Raw genomic sequence first — 22,107 nt, 5'->3', positions numbered from 1 at the left:
TTCAAGAGAAACCAGAATCGAAGAATTAACTAAAATAGGCCCTGGTATAGCCTCGTGTGAAAATTGTTTCTCTAGTTTCTGGTTCGCCTCCAATCGCTACACAACCAATCGTATTTGGATATGTATATTTCGCACACATTCAAAAAAGTCCATAATTAAGACTCACTTCGAATTACAAACCCCACCCAAATAATACCTAATTCATAGTATGACATCCGATATCACATACATAAATTGATTAGTGCTAAGAGATTGTGTAAATTTGTGTAATCTACACAGGTTTCTACAAGTGGATTAAGTTATCATCCACGAACCAATTATTCCTTTAACAGTAGCACATTTTTACGTGCTTTAACGGTTTTAAGTTTTCAAAAAAGAGATTTTGGTTTCAAAAAATGAATATTTTCCGCCTAAATGTAGACTATAAATTTGCAAAGGATCCATAGCTCTTAAGTGATTTTACGAGCACTATTGTTGTCAAATACGTTACGATCACAAGTACTATTAAAGGTAAAGTTCTTTACACAGTCCAAGGGATAAGTGCTTTGTTACGAAAGATTGTATCATACATACATAGCACGGAAAACACGGAAAACCTACTAAAAAAATTGCTAAAATAGAGACGGATTTTTATTGGACGACGTGGACTGTAGATTGACACAGTTAGGTTTTTATAAAATACTAGTGTGGTAGCCTGTCAAAAAGAAATCTTTCTAATTATTTTTTTCACGCGCCAAAATAAATTTTTTCTTTCAAAAATATTTTCACGCGTCAAAACTACCACAAAAAATAATTTAACGCGTAACGCGTAACGCGTAATAAAATTGTTTCCACGTTTAAGAAATGCATCCACGACGACGTAAACAGGAAAAAAAATCGTGCGTCAAATAATGCATGAAATTGAAAACAATTTAGCCAGATAGATGCTAATATAACGACTGGGTCGTTTCAATGGATAGAGGGAATATGTCGAATGACAGTTTGGTTTTTGAGAGAGAATTCCATACATTTTCTCTCAGCCAATTTTAAAATCATTCGACATATTCCCTCTATCCGTCGAAACGACCCAGGGAGTTGCGGGAAATGTTTATATTTGGTATTTTAACAAAAATTAAATCTCAGCAAAAAGGTTCATAACGTTAATCCATTTCGAGACTTATTGTAACTTCGATATAGCTCTTTGATTTATAGAGCTTCAACGTTTGAAAACTTTATTGTCTAAAAAAATCAACGAAACAGCCGATGACTTCTTTAATTTTACTCCAGACTCTATCGTTTCTGAGCCCTGTATACGCCTGTATACCCACAAGTTTAACGGTGGTACTAATAGAACCAACGAAACATGAATGATAAAACTTGCACCGTACATTAAAAAATTAATTAATTTCGTTTTTTACTCTATAAACTCTCAATCTATAAAGCAAAAGTAAAAAGCTTTTGTTTCAAAAATTACGTATAACTCACGCTGAATAAAGTTAGTATCTTCATGAGCCCAACATTTCTTTCTAGTGTTTGTCTGGAGAAACCAGGCTAAATAAATTGTGCTCCCAAAATTCGAACGTAATTAACCACAAAAAAAATCAAATGTATTTAACCAATTCGTGTTTAACCAACACTCGAGCTTATATTCTTGAAACTTATTTCTAACATACAATCTTAGTATGCTTCAAAAACCATTTTGATTCATTCTGCTTCAAAGAATATATTTCGCATTCGTTCACATTTATTTCAAATTTGAAAGCGAATGTGATCACATTAGCAAGGCAAATGTGGACACATTCGTTTCAAATAATTTGAAACGAATGTGGCCACATTTTTTTATGACAATTTTTGAAAATGCAAATTCGCCAACAATATTGAATAAATCTTGAAATATTTTTGCAGATCCGAAGACTTCAGGCTCATAGCAATCTAGTGACACAACAAAAAATTCTGAAAATATTTTTTTGAAATACAAACTCGTCCATGAGACTTAGCGAATTTGCCCAAAAAATGCACATTCGCCCATCTTCATCGAACGAATGCGCCCATGAACCAACTAACTTCGGATTTTTTTGACGCACATCTAGAATGATATTGACCTGTACTTTACGGATTCGCAAATCATTTTCATGAATTATTCAATATTATTGGTGAATTTGCATTTTCAAAAATAATTCAAAATAAATGTGGCCACATTCGCGCCACATTTTTTGAGCGAATGTGAGCACATTCGTTTCAAATGATGCGAAACGAATTTGCTCAAATTTGATGACATAAAATGTGAGCAAATTCGCTTTTCAAATTTGGAACGAATGTGCATGAATTTGTTCAATCTTTTGATGTTGAATTGATGTCTCAAATTTATGAACGATTTTTAGCGATCTTATTTACAGAAATCGTGAAACTGACAAAAAGCCATTTGGTCAATATTAACTGATTATAATTTTTCTGCACTTTTTTTATTTGTGAAATTTTACGTCCAAATTCAATGGAGAACGAATTTCGCAGGAAATGTTTTTGAATTTTATACAAGTAGCACTGAAAGTGTGAATTTTCAACCATATTAATTCTAAACTCATAAGAGCTGTTGTTTAAAATATTTTTCTGAGAAGTTTAGAGTTTAATCAAAAATAATAAATGTGTTGAGTATTTTTTTGAAAATTGTTATACTCTTCAGTGTAAGTATTTCACGTTTCATTCGTTCAATAAGTGGACATTGGATTTTTTTACATAAAATTCTGGAGAACTGAAAAGAGTAAAATCTTAAAATCGGTTGATGATTTTAGAAAAATTAAAGTTTTCATATTTTTAATGAACTTTTTACAACTTTCGATACAATTTCAAAACAAATAAATCACCGTGGAAATGATTCTTGCTCGATTGTTTTTAGTAAATTTTCAAATTTCACCATTTCCCGCAATTCCCAGTCGTCAAATTAGCATCTCTCTGAATTTAACGCGTTCTTCCTAACTTTTCCACATTAGTCGGTATGCCAAGCTTTACATCTGCAGGACTTGCCGTCTGGGCTTCTATAGAGAGACAAAAAAAACATTAAACTTTATAGATAAAAAATTTCTTTCATGTTGATGTATGAAACATCGAAGGTATCCAACGTATACGCTGTTTCAGATAAATTTTTGAGTTTGTCTCTCCGATTATTTGAGAGATAATTGTACCGAGTCTGTTGATGAAGCGTATTGCTTCTGAACACCAAACGCCTAGACACAGCAAATGACTAAAATAGTTTCCTAAAACTTCTTTTTTCCGGTGTTTAATTGCGAATTCCCTCATACAAAGTTATATCATATCCAAGTCAGTGCTGAAATTGTAACAGTTTTGCATATCTTGTAGGTACTTTACGCTTTATAAATGAACATAATAAAATCGTATAAATAAATGGAGTCAAATTATATACAATTCCTTCCCTTTAACATTCGCTATACAGCCGTAATACATTTAGGTGTGAGTCTACCGGTTTTTATAGAGCTTAATGGGAAAACACAATCCACACTGTTCGTTCGTCCCATTAGTTTTGTTTATTTAATTTTGTGAATGTATAAATCCCGTATAAAACACAGAATTTATCCAAATGTTGTTTGGTTTTGCATTTTGCTCCTTGCTTTGTGGCGCCACAGTCAATGTGTTTTTCTTTTGTTTTTCAGTTTTATTTACTATTTTTAACTTATATTCAAAATAATTAATAAAAACAAAAAATCAAAAAAATTTCATTTTTTATGTTTCATTCTGATCAACCATTTTTTACACCAACAATCACTAATTGTTTTTTTGGATTTTTAACGAAGGATTTTCCAATTTTACCATAACCACTTTTGTTCGTTACAATATTTCCATTTGTCTGCTCATGAACACCAGCCAAAAATTCATTTTCATTGTATTTATAACGAGATCAAATAACAAATTTTATTTATTAAAACCGGAAAATTCTTTATCATTCCAATTGAAAACAGGGGAAATTTCAATCTTGCACGGATGGTTCGAAAATGAAAGAATTAGACTGCAAGTGAGTACACAACAATGTTCATTCGCAATATTTGGCATAATAAGATTTAGATGTAAAATTTAGAGCATAATATTCGATATCCAGGGCTGAACTGGTCACATGAGGCTACTTGTAAAATCACAAGTAATTTTATTGAATTTGCTACATTCTCGCCCTTAATAGGGCCAAAAAGCGCTTTTTCTTCACTTTAAGCTCCCTCTCCTTACATTTCACAGGAGCGCCTGTAAGTAGCCAGTTCGGCGCTGACGATATCTTGCGATTTTTGTTTACATTTAGTTTTTGGACAGGGGTTAGACACAACTTAGGGGAGTTCACGCAGATCGCCATTTTATGAGATACGCGGAAACACACCTTTTCCATACAAATAAATTCACCAAAATTGAATTTGTATGGCGTGGTGAATTTTTTGTATGAAACGTGGTGTGTAACCCGCGTATCTGCATCTGCGAACCTTTGAAAGAAGAGTTAAAAAAAAATATCGGTTCTTTAACCAAGAAACGGCTTCAGGTTTCAGTAATCATCTTCAGGTTACTGTACTTTCAGACATAACCTCACCTTCGTTTCGTTAAATTTTTCGTTCATTCATTCATTTGTGTATGAATATTACTTAACATGGATGGCATTTCTTTATGTCCTTGAAGACGATCTATTAGGGGCCGTTCATAAATTACGTAACGCTAGAGGGGGGAGGGGGGGGTATGAGGCAAGCGTTACGGTTCTAACAAAATTGGGTCAAACTTGACCCTTTTAGCGTTACAGACCCGGGGGGGGGGTCTGAAAAATGTTGATTTTTGCGTTACGTAATTTATGAACGGCCCCTTAGGTTCTTCTTGATTCGAGGTTCATAATATCGAAATTTGAATCATTTTGCTTGTCGCAATATTGCCGATTTTTACGTTCGGTTGATGTAATTGTTTTCTAGTCTTGAATCGTTCACAGATTTATACAGACATGAGCGCCCAGATATGTTTAAAAATGTCAGCGCCACCATGCTTTCTCTCGAGTGTAACGCTATGGATTCATCCCTCTTAGTTATGCATCAATTTTATTTTTTTTACCTACTTTTGTTTCCCCTAGGGTCGAAAGTGGCTTATTACATATCTAGGGGAAGCAAGAAAATTTGTTTAAGTTTCAAAAGCACGTAAAATTCAAGCTCTCCTCGGGATGAAAAACGTTTTCTCCCTTGTCATGACTATACCTTTGGGTGATGCACATTTTACCGCTCTTGTCTCTAGTATGAAAAGGGGATGTTCCAGAATGGCGTTAAAAAAACACTCCCTGTCCACAATCATAAGTTAAATTGCAGATGTTCAATGGTTTTGCTTGTAGTTTCAAAGGTCACCCTGAAGACACAAGTTAAAAGTTTAATTTTATTCCACAGTGGTACATACTTGTCGTTCAAAAGTGGAGATGTCAACAATCCAGTGGAGGAGGAAAGGAAATGGGACACGAATAAATTTAACTTTGATAATGTAGCAAAAGCAATGTTAACCTTGTTCACGGTTTCCACTTTTGAAGGCTGGCCAGCGTAAGCGAAAGATTGCCATTCCCTGTCATTCGCAATTTTCATTTCCTCTTCCGTCAATTTCAGACTGCTCTACGTTTCCATCGATTCCAATGCAGAAAATGGCGGTCTAATACACAATTTTCGTCCGATGGTGGCCGCCTACTACATCATCTACATTATTATCATTGCCTTTTTCATGGTGAACATATTCGTCGGTTTCGTTATCGTCACTTTTCAAAATGAGGGCGAACAGGAGTACAAAAATTGTGAGCTCGACAAAAATCAACGAAATTGCGTTGAATTTGCGCTCAAAGCCAAGCCGGTTCGACGTTACATTCCGAAGCATCGGATTCAATACAAAATTTGGTGGTTCGTCACATCGCAGCCGTTTGAGTACACGATTTTCATTTTGATTATGATAAATACGGTGACGCTGGCCATGAAATTCTACAATCAACCGCAATGGTATACCGACATGTTAGATCATATGAATTTGATATTTACGGCTGTGTTTGCACTGGAATTCGTATTCAAACTGGCTGCATTCCGATTCAAGGTATGTTGCACAGTGTCACAGTGGTTCGAAAATCTTGAAAAAACAGCGTGAACCGATTTTCATGATTCTTCTTTTGTTGTGTAAGGATTAGATGGGAGAATAAGATAGAGTATAAAAAAGTCCGATACTCTTCACATCCATACTGGCTCAAACTCAAAAAATATTTCGAAAATGCGAAAACCGTCCCCATTTGTTAGATCATTCATGCATTTTATCGAGTTTAGTATCAATCGAAACGTAATTGCAGTGGCTTTAAAACGAGCTTCATCTTGCTATGATTTGACTTCCTTGTTGACTTCCATGGCCGTTTAAAGTCAGTAGCCTAACTTCCGAAAGTTATGCTGTAATTGTGCTGCTGGGTCCGCTAGCATCTCAAGTCTGCATCAATAGACATGGCAATTTTTGTATATTAGGCCAAAAATGTACGAAAATGGTATTTACACAATGTGCGAATAGTCTCTTCTTGGCTACACAATACGAATTAATACGAATAATTTGGTACGAATAGCCAACGTATTACAATGTGCGAATATCATCTACCAAAATTTATTAACTTGTTACAGAGGGCAAGCATATGACCAGTATTATTATCGGGTCTATTACTTCCATCGATCAAAGTACTTTTAATCGGTTGAATCAGATCTGGTACTTCAATCTTTTTAACATGCATTTTACTGTATAAAGGACCATATTACCCAGAGCCTGCCATTATTTTTGTCGTCGTTATCGATAATAGATGTGACCGGGTAATGTTTGCCAACTATAAAATGGTCAAATACTGGCTATGCTGGCTGATTTTTCCCTGACGTCATTAGTGAACAGTCCCTATTCACGCCGTAGGAGTGTGCCTAAAATTTGAATTTTTAAGTGAACGAATCGATGAAAAAGTGAACCGAAAAATACATTTCAACGCTTCCTTTTGTATGAAAATGACATAACCATTTAGAGAGCGACGTATGGGCGACGTATAGTGTCAAAATTGACAGAATTCTTTTGTTCTAATGCCAATTTTGACACTATACGTCGCCCATACGTCGCTCTCTAAATGGCCAGTTAGAAAGACCTGCATGAGAAAGATTTTGAATTTCGACCGCACTTACGGCGTGAATTTAAGAAGGTGTTTCGTCTCAATGGTGCTGCCGTAAAGAATACCTTTTGCTCTCACATTTTCTTCAATTTTTCCAACTGTTTCTTATTAACCAACAGCGATCACTTGATTATATTTCAGAATTACTTTGGCGATGCCTGGAATGTGTTCGATTTCATCATCGTTCTGGGCAGTTTCATTGATATTATCTATTCGGAAGTGTCGCACGGTAAAAAGGTAAGATAAAATCGAACTTGCAAAGAAAACCAAAAATGCTACTCGTACAGTCCTATGTGGTATGCTTTACAAAAAAAAAAACAAAATAATTTAAAAAATTGAAAATTTTGAACCGATGAAAAGAATTTCTTTTTTGAAATGTTTCCTATGCCATATCTGACTCGGGTATACAATTGCACAGAAACATTTATTTATCAATTCTATTATGTTCAGACTCCTGATGCTCCTCCTCCAGAAAAAAAAGGCGTAAGTTGAATGTGAACTGTAGGAGTCGAATGGCTTTTCAATGTAGATTAGCGATAAGTATCACGATTTTGGCTTATTTCGTCCAAAATTAGATGTCCACGATGATGGGGTAACAGCTGTTTTTTTCGTCTATTTTTTATGTTTTTTTGTGTCATTTTTTGAGGTTGTTACCCCCTCGCTTCATATTGCAATTAACTGTAGTTTAACCACGATTGCTGTGACTTTCTGAGCCTAACTAATTACTTCCTAACCCAAGAAATAGGCTTCTTAAACCTCAATAACATTGTCACGAATAGACGCGGGCGATTAGTCTTAAGATGCTATTCGTTGGTGGGGGGATATTAGCAACGAAACGACCATTTGAATTTTTAATATTTGCGGTACGCATCAATTTCGGTTAGACTCGAGGGAGTAGCAACAACATTCTTTCTTCTTATTTTTTGTGATTTTTTTGTTGCAGCTGTTGCCACCTCGGCTCGGTTAGACCTAAAGAAAGTTTTACCATTTAGCGATTCCTACATTTGCACCCAATGCAAAACCACATTTATGTAAATGCCGGAAAACATTAGCTGAAGACGAGGTCTTTCTTATTAAGTTAACAATTACACCTGTTACAGCCGGCAAGCAAATGTTACTATCGGGTCTGTTACTTCCATCGATCAAAGTATGTTTAATCGGTTGATTTCAAATCTGGTACTTCAATGTATTTAACATGCATTTTACTGTATTAAAGGCCCATATTACCCAGAACTTGTCATTTTTTTGTCGTCGTTATCGATAACAGACGAATAACTGTATGTGACAGGTTAAATTAACTAAGCGAAAAGTCTGGATGAATTTGAAAATAGGCCAGTAACACGAAACTGATTTAGTTCCTATCCAAATGCACACACGAATGCAGTCAAAAATCTATTGACCGAAAGCACACCAGCAATTTTACGTTGCTGAAATTCACAATTATGCTGCGACATCCATTTGCAATCCGATTTGCACCATACGGTAATCAATGAAAGTGTAAACAACGCAAGATTGCTCGAGTGTGTTTACGGTCCAAGGATTATTTGTTTTTGCAAGTTCATGCTCATTCATGGCATACATGTTGTCACTACTAATCGATATCAAATTATTTTCAAATTTTAAGGTAAGGGATAAGGGATACAAAAGCAGACGTGTTCTTCCATAAATTTGTGACTTGGGTCCACTTATTGGCGATACTTTAAACAGTGTTGGACTTCTACCGTTGTAGATTAAACAGTTATACCGTAACACGTTTGTGAATAGTTGATTATACAAAACAAGCGATAAAAAGTGAAAATTCACAATTTTGAGTGTGAACTACATCTCGAGCCGAAGGCGAGTGCCCCAAAAAGACGCGAGAAATGCAGTTTTGCACAGCAATCTCATTTTCTTCAATAGTGTGACATTTTCCCACAGTTTGTAATGTTGGTTTGTTGCTTTGCGATTTATCACTTCCCATTCAACGGAAGGGACAATCAACGAATCAGGAAATTATTTTCCAGTTACATTGAAAATAGGTCTAAAATAGGTAGAGCTAAATTCGTCACTCGGCAGCGTATATTCTTGGCTCACTTAGCCACAATCATCGGCATAGAGAAATAGTGAATTGAATTTTGAATGATTTTTGTTCTGTTTTATACACAATCGTTGTGCAATATCACCACCGTTTGTGACAGTGACAAGGAAAATCGACAAATTTTCTTCTGAGAATTCTGATTAATATGAACTTCCGTAATTAAACCTTAACGGGTTGCGGGAAGCAAAATACACTTCGCAACATAATGTGTTTGTACCGCTAGTAGACAAAATTCGGAGACAGATGTGTCATTACACCGATTCCTTCCTCCTTCCTTCCTTTGTTATTTAAAATTCCAACCGTTCCATTAACGGACACACGTTAATATTGAGACCGATTGAATGAAAAATCCACTGAAAATCTGTCGATTTGTCAGCAAATCTTCCCGAGAACGTCTTCGAAGTACTGGCGAGTAAGAAGTTAATCGATTTTATCACATAAATTTCAGGTCGGCGGCGGTGGTCTTTCCATCAATTTTTTTCGTTTGTTCCGTGTCATGCGTCTGGTGAAATTGCTTAGTCGTGGTGAAGGCATTCGAACGCTTCTTTGGACGTTTATTAAGTCATTTCAGGCGTTGCCATACGTTGCCTTACTAATAGTGATGCTATTCTTTATATACGCCGTCATTGGAATGCAGGTGAGTGGGAAAGGATTGGACTGATAATCCATATGTGCGGCAATGAATGGTTTAACAATCGGGTCTTCTTGCAGACATTCGGCAAAATCAGAATTGACGACGAAACATCGATCAGCCGAAACAATAACTTCCAGACTTTTCCACAAGCAGTTTTGATACTGTTCAGATCAGCCACCGGTGAAGCATGGCAGGACATTATGATGGCTTGTGCGAACATCGAGCTCAAAGTTCTATGCGATGAACGAACGCAAGAATATACGGACGCTTTAGAGGCGGGAAAAGAGAATGAAGTATCGTGCGGCTCCGACATAACATTTCCCTATTTCATTTCATTCTACGTGCTGTGTTCGTTTCTGGTTCGTGCGCTTGCAATGGAATTTCTGTGTTTAGCCAAACTGAATCTGAATTCGTTCTCTGCAGATCATAAATCTATTCGTTGCCGTCATCATGGACAATTTCGACTATTTGACGCGGGACTGGTCTATCTTAGGTCCGCACCATTTGGACGAATTCATTCGTTTGTGGAGTGAATACGACCCGGACGCAAAAGGTCGCATCAAGCATCTGGATGTGGTTACTCTGTTGCGGAAAATCTCTCCGCCATTGGGCTTCGGAAAACTGTGTCCACATCGTGTTGCTTGTAAACGACTTGTGTCGATGAACATGCCACTGAACAGCGACGGGACCGTTCTCTTCAACGCAACGTTGTTCGCTGTTGTTCGAACATCGTTGAAAATTAAGACCGAAGGCAATATAGACGACGCAAATGCTGAGCTGCGGGCAGTTATCAAGCAAGTTTGGAAAAGAACCAGCCCGAAGTTACTGGATCAAGTTGTACCGCCACCGGGTGTCGACGACGAAGTCACTGTCGGTAAATTTTATGCGACATTCTTGATTCAAGACTATTTCCGACGGTTTAAAAAGCGCAAGGAACAGGAAATGAAAGAAGGGGCCGGAGACTTTAGCAATACAGTCACACTACAAGCTGGATTGAGAACATTACACGAAGCTGGACCCGAACTTAAACGAGCCATTTCTGGCAATTTAGACGAATTGATGGAAGAACCAGAACCAATGCATCGGGTATGTACACACCGGTCGTTCCCATAACTTACTGTCGGTTTGTTTTTTATTCGATTTAATATCCCTCAGCGAAACCACACGCTGTTCGGAAGTGTCTGGTCGTCGATGCGACGAAAAGGACAAGCACCGTTTTCGCGACGTGCCATTGCAGCCAAATCGAGCAATTACATTGACAAGACATCGTTTGCGATGGATGGCAAAGGCAGCATCGAAGACGGTAAAGACGAAGTGTACGGTTCGATGCAACGTGGCCTGTCCGATGGCATGAATCACATTGCCAAATCGATAATGCAAAGCCGCATTGGTGGATTGAGTGGTGGAGGCAGCAGTGAGATTATCAATGATATGGTCAGTAGTACGGGTGAATTGCAGCCACACAGACGGGAAAACATTCCGATGCGGCCATTGATGATAAACGGCGCTGGCGGTAAAGATACTGACCGAATTATTCGGAATAATGAGTAAGTGTTTCTAATCGGGCAAAGGGATTCAGTTTTGTTCCAATCGAATACACGACCGGGTGGTCTATCCATTTATACCTTTAGGCAATATTGTTTAGAGATTACACGACTTTGATGGTTTTCATTTTTGAGAGACTTTTTTTTTGGTTGACATATACACACACTCTAGCTTAATATATACATTCAGTCAGATGATATCACAACACAACACTCTCTACCTACATGTTCATACTTTCCTCATTTTCTTATTACTTTGTTTGGAATTTACCAACTCTGTTGGTCGTTAAGGAGAGGCGATATTACGACACGGTCAGTAATAGTCAGGAACGATAATCGATTACTGAATGATAAGATCGTTCAAAGAGCGATAAGATCGTTCAAAGAGCGATAATATCGTTCTGAAAACGATATTAGAGAACGTTAGCTAAATGGCCGCTAACGCTAATTTCCAACGCTAAATCCCCCGCTAACGCTAAAATCAACGGTAATGCCCTGTCAATAAATGGCACCATTGTGAATGCATACACATGGACGACGAAATTTTCGATTTATTTTTCATTTATTATTTTAAAAGGTCATTCGGATCAATATTTGATTACTGCAATCCGTACATCTAATTTGCAGTAAGGTAGCGACACTGTGCTGGAAAAAATCTATTCACTTTCCAATGAGCTGTTCGACGACAAACATCCTCCACTACACAACAAACACGTGGTTAACCTGCAATTGAAACACCTGAAAATAATTTTGTGATTATTACTCCCACAATGTGATCGGATTAACATTTTATCAATGGAATTAGTAGATCTGACTTGTAGGAAGCTACAATTAAGCTGGAAACGTTTTTTATTCTCTTTTTAATGTTACAAATAGTATCCTCCACACGACGAACATGCAGTTGGAAAATGTGATTCGTAAAACGTTTGCAATCAAAAGTGAATAAAACTTTTCCAGCCAAAACTTTCCTACAAGTCAGATCTACTAATTGCATTGATAAAATATTGATCCGATCACATTGTGGGAGCAATAATCACAAAATTAATTTCATGTATTTCAATTGCAGGTTAACCACGTGTTTGTTGTGTAGTTGAGGATGTTTGTCATCGAACAGCACATTGTAAAGTTTATATATTTTTTCCAGCACAGTGTCGCTGCCTTCCTGCAAATTAGATCTACGGATTGCAGTAATAAAATATTGATCCGGATGACCTTTTAAAATAATAAATGAAAAATAAATCGAAAATTTCGTCGTCCATGTGTATGCATTCACAATGGTGCCATTTATTGACAGGGCATTACCGTTGATTTTAGCGTTAGCGGGGGATTTAGCGTTGGAAATTAGCGTTAGCGGCCGTTTAGCTAACGTTCTCTATTAATACGTTTTTTAACGATAACACCGTTCTTGACGATATTGACCGTGTTGAATTGTCGCCTCTCCACTCTGTTGGTCATAAATGTTCAACGTTTTTACATTAAATGAATTTTAACATCAAACAATCGAACTTTTCCCTTCGTTTGATTGATCGGATTGCATCAGATATCTATTTTGTGCTTGACTATTTAAAAGTTACTTGACTTTTTGTTTAGGTGCATTTTCTAGCTGGGTGTGCATAAATATATTATAATTCTCATTTTCCCGTCCATTGATTACATTTTCGTGTTCTTCTTTCATTCATTCGACCAACAAAATGAATGTTCTCTTGAACACACATACACACACACAATTCGGGAGAGAGAGAAAGAGAGGAAAAATTTACATTTTAATATGCTGACCATAAATGTTAATCTACTTCAGTCATTCTTACAAAATTAACTTTCAACCATTTTCCGCAACCGATTGCTACATTTGCACTATTTAATTGTAAAATCGCAAAATGCTCCCATCAGTTCATTTAGTTTGTCATGTTTTATCGGTCATGCTGTATCGTTTTTGAAATCGTTTTTATCAACAAAATATCATTCAAACAATATTGGTTCGAATTGGCTCATGAGAATTTTTTGTTTTTGTTTTTCCGTCCGCATTTTCCGACGAAATATGTTTGTCACTTCATGGATTCATAATAATCATCGTACACGTTCTTTTGTAGAAAATAGTGAATTCAGGGCGTGTTAGTTCGATTTTTTTTTTCGGAAACAAAAATTCGGAAAACTCCGAAAAAAAACGGAAACAATTCGAAATTTTCAGAATTAAACAAATCTCAAAAATAGGTTCGAAGGATATTTTCCACGACTGAAGAGTTATTCAAAAATTTATGTAAGCGCCTTGATCTGATGCCATCGTAAGCGTAGTCTGGATCTTCATCGAATTGAAGTACTCTTTCTTGGTTAGAAGTCGTTCGGCCAAACTATTTAGAAAGGATAACGAAAAGCGTTCTTTTCCAAAGTGTACCTAAGACTATCCTATTTAATTACCACTCCCAAAATAGTTTGCTTTCCTAACCTTACTTACTTACTTAGGCGGGCACTACAACCTACTATTGGTTTTGACCTCTTCCAGCAATCTTCTCCAATCGGACCTATTCCGCGCCAACGTTCTCCAGTCGCTCACTCTTAGTATTTTTACATCAGACTCAATTGCATCTTTCCATCTCGCTCTTGGTCTTCCTGGTCTCCGTCTTCCATCGGGATTTGTATTTAGCAGTTTCAGTGGTACACGTTCCTCGTTCATTCTTTGTACATGACCGAGCCATCTTAGTCGATTGATTTTGAAAAATTTGACTATATTGGGCTCCTTGTAAATCTGATACAGCTCATGGTTGTATCTTCTTCTCGAGTTGCCGTTCACATTGACACCTCCAAAAATTGATCGAAGAATTCTCCTTTCAAAAACCAAAAGTGTCTGTTCGTCACTTTGTGCCATGCACCAAGCTTCCGATCCATATGCTACAACTGGTCGAATCAGCGATTTGTACAATTCGCACTTAAGGTTGCGGTTGAGTGTTTTTGACCGGATGAGTTTTTGAAGACTGTAGTAGCTCCTGTTACCAAGCGTTACCTTTCTACGTATTTCCTCTCCGGTGCTATTATCACTATTGACCAACGACCCAAGGTAAATAAAGCTGTCGATAGTTTCGAAGTGTTTTCCATTCACCTCCAGCGTATGGTCCGTTGATCTGCCATCAGACAATGAAGTTGTCATGTACTTGGTTTTTCTCTCACTGACCTTGAGACCGAACTCAGCACCCCTATCTTCAATTTTCGTGAAATTCCCTTTAACTATGCCAATGTTCCGTCCAATTGAGTCTAGGTCATCAGCATATCCTAACAACTGACTCAACTTTCTGAACATTGTACCGCTGGTTTCCACGTCGCTCTCTCTTATCACCTTCTCAAGAACAAAGTTGAAGAATAAAGCTGCCAGTCCATCGCCTTGTCTAAGTCCTTCGAAGGCTTCAAAGGTATCAGATAGATTGTTCCGAATTCTGACCTTGGCTCTCACATGTGACAGTCATTTTAGCCAAATGAATAAGTTTTTTGGGGTAACCATCATCGCATTCCGTAGTTTCCTCCGAAAAACCCTGTCATATGCCGTTTCAAAATCAACAAACAAAAGGTGTAGAGCAACATTGAACTCTCTGCATTTCTCCATGATCTGCCTGATGCTAAACAACTGGTCTGTTGTTGAGCGATCATTGCGGAATACACCCTGGTATTCACCATCAGTTGTTGTTTCCGAATACGCCATGAGACGCTGCCGCAAAATATCCGTAAATATTTTGTACGCTGTGTTCAATAGATTAATTCCTCTGTAGTTGCTACATTCCAATTTGTCACCCTACTTATACACTGGACAAATGATTCCGAGTTCCCATTCTGCTGGCATTTCTTCACGTTCCTAAATCTTCACAATCAGCTTATGTAACCGTGCACACAGTGCATCACCTCCATATTTAAAAAGTTCTCCGGGGAGATTGTCTGATCCAGGGGCCTTGTTATTCTTGAGTGTAGGTTCCTCCAGTGTAGGTTCCGTCACACCTTGTGCGTTCGATTGTGAATCCGGTTCCGCTGCTTCCTGACCGTTTTTTGGGAAATCAATTCGATATTTTGAAATGACCACTTTACATAAGATCGGTTTCTTCGGACGAAAAAGAAGTTTTATTTCAATGTAGGAACAAAGTGACTACAAGCATAAATACAGGAACTCGAGGCGAGTGATGAACAGCGCTCCTGAAAATTTGAAAAGAGAAAGAAAAGCAAAGAAGAAAAAAATTATTAAAACTTCACCGTCACTGTGAAATTTTCTTCCACAAATGTTTAATAATTTGGAATGTGATGGTCCAAACTGTAGTAATTCCATTTCGATTTCCACTATCGATTTAAAAAAAAGGATCGACCGACTCAGTCCCATCATTACTTTTTAAAGGAAAGGTTTTGTATCAACGCAAAATTGATGCTATCTACCATCATCTTGGCGCAATATAATGAAATCTCCCACCGGCCGAGTGTATTTAAACTTTGGTCAAAATTCGAGTAGTCTTCGACAGAAAATCTAACAGTCGATGACTTTTAAGTAAGTGACGCCGTTTCTCTCAGTTGTTTTTCAGCTGATCCACACTAACAGATCTCCTTATACGGGTTTATACATGTGAAATAGTTACAGGCAGTGGAAAAACCGTTTAAATGAGTAAAGAGTTTTTTGTTAACCAAGGGTAGAAAATAGGAAATTACACGAAGATCGAAAGTTTGCGACCAGAGCGAAGCGAGTGCCAAAATTCGATCACGGTGGAATTTTCTATTTCTCCCCGAGGTGAACACAACGTTTTTCATTCGAGTGTACGAGTGGATCAGCTGTTACTTCAAAGTCACCCACTGTACTTACGGCGACAACATTGTACCGATGGCTAAAAGTGAATTGCGCCTTTCATCTCTGCAGTCATCATTTTCGTTTCATAATTTTTTCGTTTTATTCAACATTTTATGTCAATTTTTTGTTTCCCCTCCAGCATTACAAAACGTGGCATTTTACAGAATCCATATAAGAATGGTAAGGGTATGCAAATGTTTTTTTTTTTTAGTTTATGATTAATTTATTCTAACGTCGTCGGCGAGAGTTGAGTTTAGCTTCATTTTTTTTTGTATTGAAGGATATGCTGAATAAGTTTTTGTTTCGTTAGAATGGGTTTTTGTTCCAACTAAAATCGAAAAGAAAATGTATCTTTGGGTCGGTAGTACACTCTGCAATTTTAGTGGCGTAACTTAAAACCTTTTTGTTGCTGCAATTTTTTGCAATGTCTCGACAAACTAGCTGCCATGTTCACTAAACTACTGTTGTGAACCTTGTCCGCAACTATGCAATTTTAGCGTTAAATCAACAATGTAAGATTGGCCGACCCATAAATTTACCCAGACGTAGTAGCTTCGCAGACAACGCAAAAATGACAAAATCGATTCTGAAAATTTGAAAAAATTGCACAAAAAACCTCCACACATGTGTGTTGTACACCCGAATGACCAATTGCCATAAACTAAATACATATGCCCAAAGATACATTCCAAGGACAATGATTTTATTGCTGAATGCCTTAGTGGTTAGTGGTTTAGTATGCCCCATAATTGGAATACAAGAAAGACTTGAGGATACAAACACACAAAAAAAAACTTTTTTAATTAACCGCTCTGTTTATTTTGTCGACTTCGCGATCAACTAACAAAAGAGCGCACACTGCGACACACACCCCTACTCCCACCACAATATGAATTGTGTCGATCTGTGTACAAAATGCAAAATATTCTATTTTCCATTATTTCGTTATTGATACAGTCAACAGGACAATACCAATCGTCCGCTGACATCGTCTGTTTCACCAACTCAACCAGCCATTCATTCATCTCAAATGGTCAATCAAAACAATTATCATTCCAATCCTGACATAACGGCACACTTGATACCACCGACACCACCTCCGCGTCGAACACTAACGCGACTCGGTTGTATCGCTCTGAATGACTCGAAAAATGGTAGTATCGACGACTCAGATGGATCGGTAATAACGACCAGCACCACATCAACCAATGATGTGTTTAAGAGTAGCTCTAAACGTCCGGACGATAAATTCAAATTGATTGAAAATGCGAAGGCAAAAAAGGGCATCGAAAAGAGTCGCATTGGCGGCTCTGCGTCGTCGCTGAGGCTTCGTCGTGTTGCTAGTGGTCTACGATTGGCACAGTCACAGGCTATGGCAGTTGCGGGCTTTTTACCCGATGACATGGAAATGAGTCAATTGGATGGGACACGCTTTTTGAATGCTCCAAACATTGCGTTCGGCAGATCGTTGAGTAGTGGCGCGAATACGGGTGGTATTACAGCCGGTGACAGCAATATCGGTCAGCTCAACCAACGAGCATCGTTTCACGGAAGAGGTCAGAAATGATCGTTCTAGGCTAAAACAGCCTAACATATCGTATTCTTGATGTAGTATACTCGATGTGAACTCTCAGTGATATTTGATTTATAGAGTCAACAAGCCTAGCAAAAAACAAATTTGTCGTTGAATTTATAATTATAAAATTTAAGGATAATGATTGTCGTCATCAATGTTGTATAATCCGTTCAATATTTTTTGGATATTTTTGATTCCGTTTCTCAACGTTGTTTTATCTATAGATAAATAAGTCACACCCCCACCCATTACCATATATATGGATGTATTTATAAATGCTGCCTTTTCATGTGAATAATAGTCGACATAGAACGAAAGTGAAATAGAAAATTGCTCATTGCTCCATCTCACCTTGTCTATATTTATGTGTGTGTGTCCTACATTATTGTACAATCAACTATATTAATCAACTTTTCTGTGTGTTTTTTAACAAAAAAATTGAAAGTATTGTCTTCCAATGCATGTGTGGCTCCAATTAATGTTATCGTTATCACGCCAATACTGGAGTTCTTAGTTTCACAATGTTCTTTTTGTTGTTGTTGTTGTTGTTGTTGCATGGATTGTTTCTTTTTGCACTAATTTTTTTACTTTACATTTTTTACCAAATACCGAACCTTGATTCGTATAAATGACACGAATTTCATTGAAATTTTTTCAAAATATTTATTGTAATCAATCAACAGCAATAGCAGCCGATCAGAACGGTAGCACGGGCTTTGAACGATTAGTTCAATCGACTCCAGGCAGTCCGCAAGATCGTCGCCCTAATTCGTTCGAGGTGATTGGGTCAGCAGAGAGTTTAGTTGGTCGAGTAAGTCAAACAATTCCGAGTAATTTTGTAATTGAAGAGTGTGGACCTTGGACGCAATAGAGTTGTTATTCACATGTTCTGTTCTGTAACATGTGTGTAATAAGCCACTTTCGAGCCTAGGGAAAACAAAAGTATGTAACAGTGTATTACGTCCTCGCTTGGAACCTTTTATTTTCCCAAGTGTGACGTTTGTAGCTCGAGCCGAAGGTAAGGCATGCAACCACACAAGGCAAAATAAAAAGTTCCAAGCAAGGACGTAAGTTATTTTACTCATTTAGCTGCCGAGAAATGAGTTTTACCGCTCATGTCAATAAATTAATGACTCATTTCCCTGGGGCTTAGTGAGTAATAGTACATTACTATACCAGTGAAGTAATTTGATATCTCGTATCCAGATGAGTAAAAGTATCCGAGGGCTTCAGCCCGAGGTACTTTTACTCATCGTGATATGAAATATCAAATTATTTCACGTGTAAAGTATGGCGTTTTACTTTACGAGCGAGGGAAAGGGTCTTCACTAGTGAGGGAAAGGCCACATTACCTCACTAGTAAAGTAAAACAATTTTCGAAGTAAACGAGTGAAAAACTTAGCAGACGTTATTTCTTACGAGCCCGTACATCAAAAACTTTAGAGTCAAGTGACTGTCCGATAAATGTGTTTACCACTTGTTCAGCCATCGTTCAATTTTCCAGGCAGAATTTTCACAGATTTCTCTGTATCCTGGATACAGCGGAATGGTAGCAAGACATGAAACATTGAAATTGCGCAAAGCCCGTACGGTCTAGCCCTTCAAAAATAAGACAGATATTGGCGAAACTCATTTAGAGGACCCTAGAGTAAAGACCTCAGTCCAAAAGTCCAGATTTAAAATCGGTTAAAATTTGCTCGATTTATATGCCCCTTAGGGAGGTGTAGTTTTCCATTCCTAGGTCCTATGGATCCGATTTTAACAAGCTTTTTTGCCGTTTAGACTCACAAAATTTGCCGCAGACACACTCAAAAAACCTATCTCAGCAACGCACTTCAAGGATGTGTGGTACTCTAAATAGGGTACTGCAACGTGATAGTGAGATACACAACTGTAAAACACTGTAAAAAATCGTTTCAAAATAGTACTCTATTTGGCAGCTGTCGACTATGACCAAATTTGCTTGAAGTGCGTTGATCTCAGGTAATGCCTGAATATCCTCATATTCAATCAACATACTTCGTTGGGGGTTGAAAATTTAGTCAAAGTCTGCCCAAATCCTAGCGACCATTGTTTACGTCCAAGGCCACTCTTTCAAACTTTGCATATGCTGTAACAGCAGCAACAATAGTTATTTTCAACATAAGGAGAGAAACGACGAAATTACAGTATACGTGTGTAGTATCAACTTCGTCTTGACGAAACATACATACGTATGCAAAAATAATTCTTGTGGGATACGAATTCACACACATACTGTGATTGAGTGTGTTCTCTCCATATGATGAACACAATTTTACCCGCTTTTCGATACGAAAAACAGAAAAACAAAAAGAGCAAAAGAAAGTGAGAGAGTTAGCTCCGCCTTCGTATACATCAATTCAAAACAGGTCATATACGAGTAAAACATCATCTATATCCCTAGACCTGTTTACAAGGTCTGCTCAGAGAGAACTAAAAAACTATGGTTTCCGATAACTTTCGGCGCATAATTTCGTCTGTTTTCGTATCATAAAGCGTGTAACCGTATTTTCCATCGAAATAACAAGTTTCTTGTCTGTCCCATTTAGGTACTTGTTGAACAAGGTCTTGGCAAATATTGTGATCCTGACTTTGTGCGTTACACATCGCGTGAAATGCAAGAAGCATTAGATATGACTAGTGAAGAAATGGACATGGCCGCTCATCAATTACTCCTGCAAGAGCGATCCCGTCAAATCGGTGGCAGTCCTCCAACAGCAGCATCCCCACAACAACAACAGCAGCAGCAACAACAGCAGCAATCTCCAAATAACATTCATGCAACAAGATCGACCAACAACAGCAACACATACTCAAAATTATAACACAAATTGGATAAATTGTGACAATGTTATGCTTGGTTTGTTGAATTTTTAGTTCGATTTTTTTATTTGAACATTTTTTAAAGAGAAACAATTTTTTTTATTTTAAATTGTTGTGTCAACATTTATAGTAAATTATAAGATGTAGGAGTGGATATAAATGAACATTTTTTAGCAAAGTGAAATTGGTTTCTGACAGACAATTATTATATTATAGTTACCGTAAAAAATAATTAAAAAATTTTAATAGAAAAACAAAACAAACAAGAGGAAAAAAAACCTAAGACAAAATGCCAAACAAAAAAACTAATAAAAAATAATTATTTAAAGTATCCGTGCGAAAAATCGCGCAAAGTTTTTATTTATTTTTTTATATTTTAAAAACAGTTACATTCCAGCCCCTTCTGTCAGAAAAAGTCGGCTCGCTCGCTTTAAGTTTTACGAATTTTATTCTTTATCTCATGTGATTGAGCATGAAAAGTGTGGAACTCAATTCTTTTCAGAAAAATGGGAAATCGTTTTTTCGACCGGAAAAGCGGTTTATCCAGTGAGCAACATCTCAACTGTCATTTTTTTCAGAGAATGTCATTGTGAATTTGCAATGAAACAATAAAATTCTCAGAAAAATTTGACAGTGAGACATTTGTGATGTCGTTCACTGTATGAAAAAAAAGTCAAATATCGACAGAACATGTGATAATTCGAAATTTCTTCTTTTCTTTCAAAAAACATCAATATTTCGTGGAACACGTTTTTTCATATGAAACAAAATGGCGTCGATATAGGGATTTTCCCAAAACGTCAACCGGAAAATTCATAAACTTTCCTGACGCAACGGTGTGAGTTGAACTCAAAGTTGAGGAACTTTACTGTCACTTTTTGGGAAAAACCCTATATCGACGCCATTTTGTTTCACATGAAAAAATTTGTTCCACGAAATGTTGGTATTTAATCAGGCTGTCAAGGAAAAGAGCAATTTTCCATTTTCCAGAAAAAAATTGAATTCCAAACTTTTTAGCGCAACATGAGAACAAAAAAATCGTAAAATTGACCAAATTGACAAAGGGACTGGACTAATAATTAAATGAGAACAGGGACCATACGTTGTTGAAATATCGCAGTTACTATTTTGATCGTCTTCAAAAGTCCATTAACCTCATTATAGAAACCAGCTAGCCATCTGCTATCCACAACGACGACATGAATCAGCGATGAGCTCTGACTGAAACGATAAGCTTTTCGTTTCTAAAAGTTAAAATGTACTCAATGATGAACAGTCTAGACTGAGAGTCTACCTTCTTTAAATATGGTTTCTACTCAACAAAAACTACTCCGTGCGAGAGCCGTGAAGAGCTTGTCAAGTAAACAAAGCAAAAATTGAAAAAATTCAATTTTGTTTCTCACACGGAGTATTTTTTTGGTAAGTGGAAATCAAGCCTTACCGTGATTCATCACTCAATGAAATCGGTTAAA

The 22,107-nt window shown here is 37.1% G+C and overlaps 1 protein-coding gene across 2 annotated transcripts in view; it reads left to right on the top strand.

Annotated features, from left to right (window-relative positions):
• The window catches only part of LOC119084999 (muscle calcium channel subunit alpha-1), a 61,260-nt gene extending 39,472 nt beyond the window's left edge, over positions 1-21,788 (top strand). For both annotated transcript variants that reach the window (XM_037195171.1, XM_037195170.1), the window contains exons 19-30: positions 3,951-4,003; positions 5,385-5,531; positions 5,595-6,066; positions 7,295-7,390; positions 7,604-7,636; positions 9,679-9,867; positions 9,942-10,223; positions 10,288-10,950; positions 11,020-11,411; positions 17,173-17,771; positions 18,475-18,602; positions 20,362-21,788. In XM_037195171.1, the coding sequence (XP_037051066.1) occupies positions 3,951-4,003; positions 5,385-5,531; positions 5,595-6,066; positions 7,295-7,390; positions 7,604-7,636; positions 9,679-9,867; positions 9,942-10,223; positions 10,288-10,950; positions 11,020-11,411; positions 17,173-17,771; positions 18,475-18,602; positions 20,362-20,637 (3,330 nt within the window). In that variant the 3' untranslated portion in view covers positions 20,638-21,788. The remainder of the gene's footprint in view (positions 1-3,950; positions 4,004-5,384; positions 5,532-5,594; positions 6,067-7,294; positions 7,391-7,603; positions 7,637-9,678; positions 9,868-9,941; positions 10,224-10,287; positions 10,951-11,019; positions 11,412-17,172; positions 17,772-18,474; positions 18,603-20,361) is intronic.
• The last annotated feature ends 319 nt before the right edge of the window (positions 21,789-22,107 follow it).

The sequence above is a fragment of the Bradysia coprophila genome, unplaced genomic scaffold (genome assembly GCF_014529535.1).
Source record: "Bradysia coprophila strain Holo2 unplaced genomic scaffold, BU_Bcop_v1 contig_94, whole genome shotgun sequence".
Lineage (NCBI taxonomy): Eukaryota > Metazoa > Arthropoda > Insecta > Diptera > Sciaridae > Bradysia > Bradysia coprophila.
The sequence above is the reverse complement of the archived record's forward strand: the minus strand, read 5'-3'. Positions and strand labels throughout refer to the sequence as shown.